Genomic DNA, 12718 nt, shown 5'->3' with positions numbered 1-12718 from the left:
CACATACTCACATGCGCATAGATCCGCACACACACATACATACACGCACATACGGTTAATGATGCATCACTTAGCAGATTGCAGGTAGTTCAGAACACGGCGGCACAGCTGGTCCTTAATGCCCACCCCTGGGCCTCCTCCCGCCCTCTCCTTGTAAAGCTACACTGGCTCCCTATCCGCCAACGGGTTAAATTTAAAATCTGCTGCACTATCCACAAGGCACTGCTAAACCTGGTCCAATCCTACCTCTCTGAGAAATTCTTGCCCTATGCACCATCAAGATCCCTTCGCTCGAGTGCCAAACACCTTTTGGTGGTACCTCGAGTAAGAAAGGCAAGATTAGGAGGAATTGCTCTCTCCCATCTATACCCCAGCTACTGGAACGATCTCCCCTTGGTTTTGAGACAGTGTCAAGAGCATCTTCAATTCAGGAAGCTACTTAAGACCTCCCTGTTCGGCACTTGCTGATCCTGCTGGATCTATTGCACACCTCACAGTCCGCTTCAAGCGCAGAGATACCCCTTTGGGGTCGATTCTAGCACTATGTAAACATATAAATAAATAAATATATAAATACATATGCACACAAACATACACATACATACGCACACACACATAAACATACATACATGCACACACGCACTCATACACACACACACTCATACACACACACACATTCACACACACACACTCATATACACACACACTCATATACACACACTCATGCACACACGTACACACACACACACACACAAACACACACACACACACACACACACACGCGCGCGCACACACACACACACACATATATATATCCGGCTGACACCTTTTTCTCCCGATTTCTAAAATAGGGATTCTATGCTCAATGGTATGAGCTTAATGCATATTTGTTATTCTTTATTGATTGACTAATATTGATTAGTGATTCCTGTTCAGAATTTATTATTGAGATTAATATGAATAAAACATACGACTTTGATATGTCCCATATATCACGGACTACATCACCCTCCCCACTATCACATAACCAGAACCTCGCACTAGCTGCCAAGCATGCCCTGTGTAGCTTGTTTGACGTCCAATGCCACCTTTGTAGGATTTTATATTAGGAAAATTGAAGCCAAGTCTCCCTCAATAGCTTGCTATGATCAACCATCAATTCTTCAAAAGTTAATTGAGTTTCAAGACTTCATTCCGACCATTGTTTAAGAGTGAATGAGGTCATGGAAGGGATGTCAGATATAGGTGAATATAGCCCTGACACTGTACGTGCTAAATATTTCAAGCTATGTATGAATGCACAATGGTGATTTGTGCATTGGAGTTAGAAGTATAAATGTTTTTTGAAATTGCAAAGCTTGTGCCACACAATTTAGCAGACTTTGTGATTGCACACCGACAAACCAACAATACAATATACTAAAGTGAAATTGTGAGTTGTCGTTGCAAAGTCATCCTGTGTGTCCTGTGCCCCCTCATCTTCTGTTGACTAACTCTGACTGTCCCTGGGCTCTGTCTAGCCAAGTCCAGGGTGACTGCTATGTTGAAAACACAGTGAAAACACACACATACATGAGGGTCCTTATCAAAGATGTTTTATATGCCCTGGGGATAGAGAAATTGCACATTTCACTTTTCCCCATTGTAGTAAAGTTCCTTCCAAAATTGTCTTTGGTGCTAGTCAGTAGCATAGCAAGGTCAGGTGGTACCCAGTGCGGAAAATTTCTGGTTAACCCCGGCTTGACAAAATGGCAAGATTATGTGTTTAAAACACAAATCTTTGTCTTTTTGTCAAGCCGGGGTTGACAAATGTCATCACTGAGGGGGGTGACAAAATGGCAAAAATATGTGTTTTAAACACATATTTTTGCCATTTTGTCACCCCCCTCAGTGATGACACCTGGGGCGGCCTGCACCCACCGCACCCCCTACCTACGCCCCTGGTGCCGGGAGCACTGTGGAGTGAGAATCTACACCAGATTTGCTTATTCAGGAACCCTAAAGACTCCTCTAGCTGTCCCAGGGCTGGGGGTCATATAACTATAAGCATGGCCTTTGTAAAATTATGTTTTATATGCCCTGGTGATTGAGAAATTGCCCAGTTAATTTCCCCATTGTATAACATTACAATTGTTTATGAACACATACCTATTACTAGGAATTAAATAAAATACTATTCAAGGACTTAGAAAAATGATATTGATACATCCAACAATATGCCATTGTTGAACTTACCCTAAAGTATACGGAAAAGAAGTTATAAGACGTTCTTGTTTGTAAGCCAAAATTCAGCCTTCCTGCCCTCTGATTGGTCAGTAATTACAGGATTAGCTAGGCTGCTTCATCAACGGAGAGGCTATCTAGTGGGGAGAGCTCTTCTGTTACACATATATGACAGAGCAGGGGACATCGGAATGTCAATTCATAGGAATCAACAGATCACAAAACCAGAATCAAATCAATCACTTCTGGCACATTGTTCCTTGAATTTAACTCCTGGAGGATGCGTCGACGCGTTTCGGTGTATAGCTTTATGTGCACCACCTTTATCAAGACTGAATATTCTTTCTGTCTCTTTCGTGGATTTGCAAATGGCAGGGAGAGGAGAGCTATGGAAATTAACCACACTGGAGATTGGTTTAACTAGTTCTTTGTCCTCTGCTGAGATTTCTGCCATACTGAATTTTGGAAGAATTATGCTTTCTGGGAGAAGATTATGCCACACTCTGGAGTAAGTGGTATGCTCTTGGATGTTGCCCTGGACCTCATTGGGCAGGAGTGCTCTCCTGCTTGACCCCAGAGAGCACTGAATAAACATGTGAGAGGTGCAGAGCCTCTCAGATCTCCTGCTTAAAACTAAGAGAGGAAGAAGGCTTGCCAAGTTGGAAACTTGATTTGCACCGTCAGGCCCTGCCTTCCGACTGACTGCAACTGCTGCATTATCTGTACCTGCAGCCTTTTGGATGTACCTTGCTTCAAAAGGAATAAAGAGTGGACTCCCTGCAAGCTACACGTTAACAGAGCTCACTTAGACCATCACCATCAAGAATCGCCTGCCAGGAGTGCGTCCAGTGGATTTGTAAGGGTTTTGTCCAGGTGCATGGTGAGAATTGTCGTCCCAAGCTTTCAAGGACCATCTTGGAGATCCCAGACCCTTGGATTGTGGTTTGGATACTTTAGACCCTCAAGAGGAACTTCAGTAAGAAGTTCCAGAAGTTTGTAGCAACCTTAGCTCCATAATGGGACCTACTGAACCGCAAGAGCCAATCCGGCCACATCCAACCATAAGCCGGCTTGACCTGCTAGTTCGTTCCGCTGAAAAGCTCCAGAGGTCCGGCATACAGAGGTTGACCAGGAGCTCCCTGAAAAGCAAGCCGGCGAATCCTTACCGAATCCGGACTGGTGAAGAGCATCAAGGGACCCTGGCAAAAAAGCTCTAAAAGTTTCTAAGTCCACAGGTAAAATTTTGATGTTGCCTACTGCAAGGATTACCCGACCAGGGCTCCAACACGGTCAACCTAAAACTTTGACCTTGTCCAGGTCAAGTGCTACCAGATGTCCCAAGGTGGCGCTATAGGTTTCTAAGTGGTATGGAGTGCTAAATCTTATTTTAAATGATATCTCCGGTTCCCTACATTGGATTTTGGTCATTTTTGTGTCATTTTAAAGATATAAATATATTTCCTATTTTTATAAATTGGTGTGGGATTTTATTTTAATTGTGTTTTGTGTCCTAAATATTTACCGAATTGGTGTATTTAAATACTTTACATACCTGTCTCCTAAATTAAGCCTGCCTGCTCGCAGATAAGCTTCCCAGGGTTGAGCATGGGAATAATTAACTGAGACCTGTGGCCTTATTGCCAGTGGTAGATGTATATTTACCACTACTAATAACCCACTTTCCAACAGTTGTGGATGACTTTCTGACTCGCAATCACTACTTTGTGTTTCTTGGAGTATTGCAATCAATAGGGTGTATGCAAAAAAGTGAACAGGTTGCATTACAATGGTCTGCATCCGTTCATACATCTGGCCCATATTCCCTTTGCACTTGTCTTTGTCAGAATATAAACTGTTTGTGGGCAAAACACTGCTCACCAATTGCTTTACTTTAATCCTTGAGCTTGTAAGTAAGCAACGGACCCACATCTGCTCATACCCTGACAACTTAGGGTGAACAAAGCAAACACAAGGAGATGATGGACTGAGCCAATATTGTCTTCTTGCTGGTTTACTGCCCAATATTTATTACAGTTACACAAGCTGTCCTTCTGGTGGAAGCACTGGTGGAGATTCAGAAAAAGGTCAGTATCCATCAAATACACTGCCTCTCTTTTTATGCTCTGAAGAGCAATACACCCACTATGTGACCCGTGAGAATCTTTGGGGTGCTTTTTCGTTCATGGTGGTATGCAGTTAACCATGGCCTGTTGTGGAGAGACCTTGGTAGGTTGCATATACCTGCCCATGCGCTTTCTCCACAATTTCATATTTGGCTAGTTGCTTGCACGTTTTAGTAGCATGCACATAATTCTGTTGAAAAGTACGAATTTATACATAAGCCCTTGAATGCTGTGCAGTTGCCTGTAATCCATTTCAATGCAATGCTGACCAAGATAAGAAAATAAGTTCATTCATTTAAAAAAAAAAAAGAAAAAATAAGAGCATTTGTCATTTTTTGGTGCAAAGCTTTTTAAAAATGATGATGACCAAAGCCATTTTGATATGTTTATTAAAAGAAATGGCCATTTTTGTTTCAGCTCATTTATTTTAGTATTCAACATCAGATGGTTTAGTTCATCATAACACTCAGGCAATTCAGAAATACCCGCCGGCTTTTGAAGATGCAATTTAAATGACATATGAGTTTATCAGATTCCACTTGAAAAAATACATGAAATTACTTGAAGAAAAAAGACAGTCGCAACCTGTGCTTGCCATTTCTCCTGTTCTGCTACATAAACAGAACTGCGGCATTTGTTATGCTTTTCTTTATTGCCAATGGTTTGGATTTTGCGCATAAACAATGTATTTGTTTTGTTCTGTTTGAAGGTCGCAATCCGATGTTTCCGAAGCTGTGTGATGTATGAACAATGGAGTGTTCGTGGAAAACTGTCCTGCTATTAGTGTGTGCCTCCCTGGGGATCCAGTACACGGCCATCAGATCCTTGAGAACTCCATTGACCTCCCCGTGCCCAGACATGGGAGCGGAGGCCCACTGTCCACAGAAAGAACCCAAAGGTGAGCGGTCTAGTCGTGCCGACGTTCTGATTTGATCTCTGTGCTCAGTATAGACTGCTGTGCTCTTGTTCTTTGTTCTATAGAGAAAATCGCAACTCTTTGGACCAATAATTATACTAAGGTCATAAAATACGTTCAGTATAGACTGCTGCAAAGTTAAAGGGCTGAATTATTCATGCGCAGCAGTTTTGCCATTAAACATCATCTTTTAGAAGATTCAAACTAAATATATTGTGTAGTTAAAAAACATTGCAATAAAAAACTTGAAATGTGACAAACAGTAATAAAACATACTAAGCAATTGTTTTGCATAATATATTCGAAGTCTTTTCCGTCGTTTCTCTGTATTATCAACAAACTCCACAGCTCTGTCCACCGAATGAGCACCAACCCTTTTTTTAATATAGAACAACAGCCCAAAAACTGCAAATGTCCAATGCGCTGAAAATTGTATGCAACCAAAACATTCTCTTCTTTAAAAGACCAGGGTGGATACAAAATACACCAGACAATCACTCAAGTCTATAACCAGTAATTCTTCAGGGCGTTCACCCCTTACACACCCATTCATGGCAATGATCCTTAAACACAGAATTGGAGTGCATATAAAACGAATCCTCAACAGTTTCTGCTGAATCCCTTTATGAATGGGAGGCGGGCGATCATTAAAGTCTTTTGGGTTAAATTCTTTAATAAAATTTAAATAATTCACATCTGTACACTTTCTCAACCCGTCGATACTCCAAAAAGGAAACAAAAACTTATCTTGGGCATCAAACCAGATTTGTTAATTTCCAATGCCCATTTATCGATGACTCAAATGTATGCAACAAGTTAAAATATGAACATTCCTTATATGTTTAGCGATGACTTAGCCTGCCAGACCGGTCACGCTCCTCAGCAAGGGAGTGACTGACCTTCCACCAGTCCAAATGGAACCACAACCCCTGCCACTAATCAAGACCGCTACTGCTCGTCCCTTTTTCTTGTGGATCCACCTTCTCTGCCTCGCCGGTTGAAGCAGGTCCTTCCCCAGAACCCTCTTCAAGCAGGACATTCCCTTTTGGGCCGGCAAGCTCTCTTCACTCTTTGACTACTGTTTCAGATGTTTCAGATTGATTGGTCTCTGGATAAAAAAGCAAAACTTTATGCCAGTCTAATGTGGAAGGATCTGCAGCAATGGGTGGAGTCACGGGGGCTCATTTCGAAGACCCAAACAGGATTTATTGAAAAATCTGGCATATTGTGTATTTTGTTAGCCATATTTAACCTATCTACTAAAGCACCCACCTCATGCACCCTGCTGCATTGCTGTTTTGTAGATTTCAGGGTGGCGGATGACTATGACGCAAGGGGGCCTGCTGGGTAAAACTAAAGAAATTGGGTATTCCATGTTAAACTCCTGAAGGCCATCATTCTGTTGCATACTAACACCTGGATCAGCATCGGCGACGGATCCTGCATTTTGAGAAAAATCACTACCACCTTGGGTGTTAAGCAGGGGTGTGTGTTAGCCCTCCTCCAGTGCCCTCGATGTTATCAACAGTCATTCCCCAAAACATAGGAGGGGAATTCATTAGCAATCTGCTATATGCAGATAACCTTGTCCTGTTTAGTTACCCAAAGGCTGGGGTTGCAGCGCTTGTTAAACCTTATGCACTCCTTTACCGCCACCAACAGCTTGGAGGTTAACCTAAAGAAAACTAAAATCATAGAACTTGACAGGAAATCCTTCAAGGGGTGCTGCTGGTTTTATAAAGACAACAAGATAACAAAGGAAAAATCTTACAAATACCTGGGGGGGTCCTAATTGATGCAGGTGTACATTTGTCTGGCACATGAAGGAAGTCGAATCAAAAGCTTTGGTCCTTCAGACGGCCCTGTCAAAACTATCAAGCACACTGTGGGGGGGGGGGATTAATCCTTCTCCTTCTCCTATACTTCTTGAGGACAAAAATGATCCCATCTCTGACTTGTGGCAGTGAAATCCTACTGCGAAGAGAAGCTCTAAAACAATTTTGTCACCAAAATATTTGTTGTTTGCCTGACGTGATCTTCTTCTGTGCCTCAGATTCAGCTGGAACTTGGCCTCTGTGATCAGCTGGCTGCTAGACTAGGAGCTTTCGTAAACTTATGCCACAAATTTAAGTTTGCCAGTAGAGGACACTTAGAGGCCCTAGTGTGGGACGAGATTCACTCTGGTGGCCCAAGTCTACCTTACAGCCTGCACCTTGAGGACTGTCTTGACGCCATGAATGTGAGCGCTATGAGCTTCCAACATGAGTCGATTCGCTTTCAAGCAATGTATCAAAAATGTGTACGCTTTTGTTTACATCAGGCTGACATGGATGTTTTAGCTAAATGTAAGCATGTATGGGCGCTTTCCTACCAACTAATGTCTCCCTCAACCTACTTGTTGTGTACCTATTCAAAACACCAAAAGGCAAGGTTTATGGCCCTCCAGCTTGGGGAATGCCCCTTCCTAAAAGGCCTGGCCAAATGGTGCTGTCCCTTGGAATCAACAGCTTGCATGGGCTGTGGACGGTATGAGGAATCCTTCAAACATATTTTCTGCAGCTGTCCAGTTCTCCTTGAGGATCGTAAGCAGGGCCGGACTGGCTACCGGGTCTTTCAAGAATGGAAAACCAAATAATTTTAAAGTATGCTTTAAACCATTTGTTTTGCTTTCTTTACTTAGAAGCAAATGCAGGTCCCCATCACCAATAAGCAGCCCCCACGGCAGTAAAATTGGGCACCAGCTTGGCAGCTGACCAAAACGCCCTGTAGCCAGTCGGGCCTGATCGAAAGGCTCCTCTGAAGTGGGAATGGAACAAACTGGGTATTCACTCATGCTGGTAGGCTATCAATGCTTCTCTTATTCCCGACAACAACATCCTAAATAGCCAGTTGTCCACGTTTTGCAACTACCCACCAAGAAACTCTTCTGACCAATGGTTCTATCGAATGACTGTGGTTCTTCCACCCTAGTGGATGCCTCCCAGGGACCTCGATCATAAAAGCTCCTTTATCTCTTTCTGTACTATCGGATGTTTAAAGTCAGCACTGTGCATGCTCTTGAGCGGAGCACGGTTTAATTACCATTGTGTGTATTATGAAACATTAGCCGTTGAATGCTGTGCGAATATGTCTTTCATCCGATTACTTCTGTGTCCAGCAAAGGAACTATTATCCTCATCATCCTAGTTCTCTGTACTAAGTTTTTGTTACTTTAATGCTGTCTTAGTGCTCTGTGTTAAATGCAGCTGGCAATAATTTCACTATTGACGTGGTCTCTGTTCCCCCTTGCCCAGTTCCGTTTTGTACAATGCACTGTTTCCTTTTTAGGTCTCACCTACGCAGAGCGCATGCGCTCCATAGGCAAAAAGACCTTTAGCAATCGCTTCGGCTTTTCAGCCAAAAACGTGCACGCGCTCCATTGCTTTCGATGGCAACGCGTGCACGTGTGACTATTCACTTGCGGGAGCGAGCGGCTGGTGCCATATGTTATCAATTATAGCGGCGCCAGCCGCTCACTCCCGCAAGTGAATCGCGCAGGCCCCCACCTCTGTCCCATCCTCCTGCTGCAGTGCTTGCTTTTATTGAAAATGCGGCTTCTGGGTCTAGGAAAAAACTGCAAGTTTCTGAAAGCTAAGGAAGATACCCAGCAGCTGACAATGGAAACTAACTTGAGGGCAGATTTTACAGTTGTTCCGTGGTGTATGGGCGAACCATTCTTTCGAAATAGCATACGTTTGTAATCGCTAGCTGTGAATAAATGGGCACAGAGTAGTGCACGTATCGCTAAATCGAAACATTCTTTTCCAGGACGCTTTAGTGTGAAAACTGTTATTCACCGCATGCTTCTCAGCAAACACAATGTTTGCAAGTGAAAAAGTAAACTACTTGTACTTGTATTCTTAGGATGCATTTCTATAAATGTTCAATAAATATATACCGAGTGGTTCAACGGAAACATGTTTTATCCTACTGCAGTGGTTCTGTGTTCTTATTTTTACAGGGTCATTCTCAATAGAGCGCTTCTTCTAAAAATACTTCCCAACGTGTTTAAAGTAACCCATGGCTGGGCATTTAAAGATACCAACAGTATTCACTCGAGCGTGTATACTATATGTAGGTAAGCACGCTGTTTTCGCTGCGCATGCGCACCTATCAGTTCTGACTCCACACAGGCTTTGAATCTTCTCAGTCGCTATTGACGGACAAGGTATTTTCTTATACTTCGAGTGCTTTTAACATCAGGTTCGCGTTCACCAGGGAGTGAGTTCTCAGGTTGAAGTTTTTGCTTTCCTTGCATGTTTTCCTAATAGGGAGATGAGACTTCTATTGTAAGTACCCATTTGTTTTCTAATGCCTTATCTTCACTGAACACTAGCTCCAGCTTTACCACATTTCCTCGGTGATGCCAAGTGCAACAGAGGGCCCTAGGGCATGACCAGCTGGGGCTCACCAGTGCCTCACTCTGAAGGTCTGTTCAATGATGTTTGACCGTTTACTAAGTGATAAGGATAAGTGGCAAGAGCTCAGAATAAACGTTACTACGCTTGGCGCGACGTGGTACCTTACAACCCAAAAAGTAGGACCAACTTACAAACGTCAGTAAATATACCTCACATTATCCTGGTATATGAGCGTATTACTTGCAGGTACAGAACATCACATGATGAGTTTAATTCTGAACGTTATGGCTGACAGTTGCATTACAATAGGTATCAAATGTTTACATATATAATACCAAAAGGTCAGCTGAGACTTGAACCTACATAAATAAATAAATGCTCATGCACATATTTTAATCAACATAAGCTCAAAAACGAGCACGCATATTCTTTTTTTCGGAAACTTAGCAGTATAAGCATTAAAACAAACATAATCATTAAAACACTTTCATTATGCTGCTTTGCATTATGTTTTAAAGAAGTTTGTCATGCAACATTTCCACAAGAGGAAAGTGTACCCACAACGGTTCCATTTAACATGTACCTGCTAATATTCAACCTTTTTTTGGAGCTGCAGAGTAAGAAATTGTAAAGCTCTTGTTTTACCTCAATCATTACGCTGATCTTACTCTTCAGCTTTACTTAAAAATCTAAGGCACAGAAAGATAACTCTCTTTTGAATTTCCAAAATAAAACTCAATCTTAATCCACACAAATTAGAATGTGTTCCCTTGTCCCCAAACAGTTAACAGGACTATTGCATAAACAGACTTATGAACTGAAGGCCTTCACTTAGTTTCTCATTAGATAATTCACTCAGTCTTGACTTACATAGCAAGAAAAACCCCATGAGTGCCATATAACAATATGAAATCTTACAAAACAGTTGTTCCAGCTGTGGTGGTATCCCACTTTAAATGTGTAAGCACCTTACTCACCCACCTGTTTGATACGTCTAGACCTCTGCAGAGCAGACCTACACTTTACTGCGCAGGTGTCACTATACGATTTAACATATCTGTCTCCGCCCTTGTCTTGTTCAAAAATCTACTTTTGGAATTCCATTGCGATTTTAAAGCTGCCTGCCTCATATACAAAGGCACACTTCCTCCTTCGTAACTCTCACAGAAACTCTTCAAAGTCATTCACGCTTACCTCCAAAGCCCTCTTTTAAATACAAGCATTGGCATAGCCAATAGGTCTCGCCTTTGGGACCTTATAGGTGTTTAGCCATGCTACAGTTGATGTTGCACCAAGGATATTATGCTGCATAACTAAATACTTATAAGGTCCCAAAAGCGAAGGCCTATTGGCTATGCCAATGCTTGTTTGAATTATTGTCGGTTACACACTGGGCCAGGATGAGAATCTTCGATTTCCATTTACCAAAAAACATTATCATCTTAGATGTATTAGCTAGCAAATAATTCTGACAGTTCTAATATTTCTAAGTATTTTTAGGGGTGTTGTGATCCAATGATAATTAAGTCCATAATAAACATCTCCATACATTATTATTGTCTCTTTCTCTTGTCTAGTTTGTTATCTTTGCAATGTATCCTCTGTAAAGCGCTCCAATACCCTCGGGTCAGGCTAGCGCTATATAAAACTTCTAAAATAAAATTAATTGCATAGTACATATTGATTAAAAAAATGGGCACTATTTCAGGGCAAACAGATAACTTTTGACATAAAGTTACATCTAAATCTAAAGCGAAGGGGTACCAATACAGATACCTGTCTTAACCCAGTGTATGTAAAGACCTTCTTTGTGGTGTATTAGCCATCTCCCTCTTTTACCACCATGCAACTATCAATGTGGTAGGACTGTATAGGTCTTAAGAATGGGTGAATGAGTACTTTACTTTGCAAGTTTTGATTAGAATCCAATAGACCAAGATAACGTGAGGCATTGCTACCTTTTATGACAGTCTGAGTAATCATCAACAATGCCCTCTCATTGTTCATGGTGTCACACCCCGCCCTGAAAACTATTTATTTGACTGAGAGTGTGCCCTTATCGCACGCCCACCATTGCAGCTCCACTAACTGCATTGTAGCATATATTTTACCTCTACATCTAGCAATGGTATCACCAAAAACGTTTAGTTCCTTATTATAGCGTGGATAAATTATTGAACCTCTCCAAGAGTCTAGAATGCCAGAAGAATCGAGAACGGACAAAATTAGGGCAACAATAAAGATTCTCAAACTTCAACATTGTCCGTCAAATGGTCCATTGGGACCCGGGGACCATGCCAGTCTACTAGGCCATATAGAGTCTATAACGTTATCACTTTTGAAATGTATACAATTAGTAATTGCTCCAATTGGTAAGGCCTTACGAAAATTCAACTTCAATGGGATGAACACTGTTTAGAAGTTAAGCTATTCATGTTAGTAGATTGTTTCAAACAATTTAAACCAATTATAATTAACCAGAATTGTATAGTCTCCTTCAGTTTAACAGCCTCATGTAAAGTTACAAAGTATCAGCAAAAACTAAACTGTCCTTTGGCTCCATTATGTCAGGAGCCACCATGCTCTTGACAACCTTGTTAGCTCATGATTGTTTGTTCTTTTGATGACCCCCAAATCATTTGTGAACCATTTCCTCACATAATTCTGCATAGTTCCATGATTCTCAGTTTAATTGCGTGTTGAAACCATTAGATAAGATTGCATTTCTGACCAATTAGCAGGCCTTTTCATGCTGGTCTTTCCTACTGTGTCTAAAAGGCTAGTTAATGACCTTACGTTCTGCATATTTGTTCATTGAATTAATGTTTCCCTTGCAACACCTTTCCTTCTTAACTTTTTAAGTCACAGATGCCCTCCAAACTCCCTAAAGATATGCCCCATTGCACAAAGGTAATATCAACATGCCACTTTATTACAGAAAACAAAATGATTCGTTTCCAATAATTTGTAGCCAATGGATTCCTTGGTCAGATTTTCTTTTGCAGGATGCTTTGAAAAAAGATCAGGCACCACTCCTACTGCAAACTATCATATCT

The 12718-nt window shown here is 41.7% G+C and overlaps 1 protein-coding gene across 1 annotated transcript in view; it reads left to right on the top strand.

The window, feature by feature from the left end:
* The window catches only part of LOC144769916 (carbohydrate sulfotransferase 1-like), a 175012-nt gene that overhangs the window by 75013 nt on the left and 87281 nt on the right, over positions 1–12718 (top strand). Inside the window, exon 3 of the mRNA XM_078654114.1 lies at positions 5056–5244. Within this exon, the coding sequence (XP_078510240.1) occupies positions 5097–5244 (148 nt within the window). The 5' untranslated portion in view covers positions 5056–5096. The remainder of the gene's footprint in view (positions 1–5055; positions 5245–12718) is intronic.

This window comes from Lissotriton helveticus, chromosome 1_1 (genome assembly GCF_964261635.1).
Source record: "Lissotriton helveticus chromosome 1_1, aLisHel1.1, whole genome shotgun sequence".
In the NCBI taxonomy this organism is placed as follows: domain Eukaryota; kingdom Metazoa; phylum Chordata; class Amphibia; order Caudata; family Salamandridae; genus Lissotriton; species Lissotriton helveticus.
The sequence above is the reverse complement of the archived record's forward strand: the minus strand, read 5'-3'. Positions and strand labels throughout refer to the sequence as shown.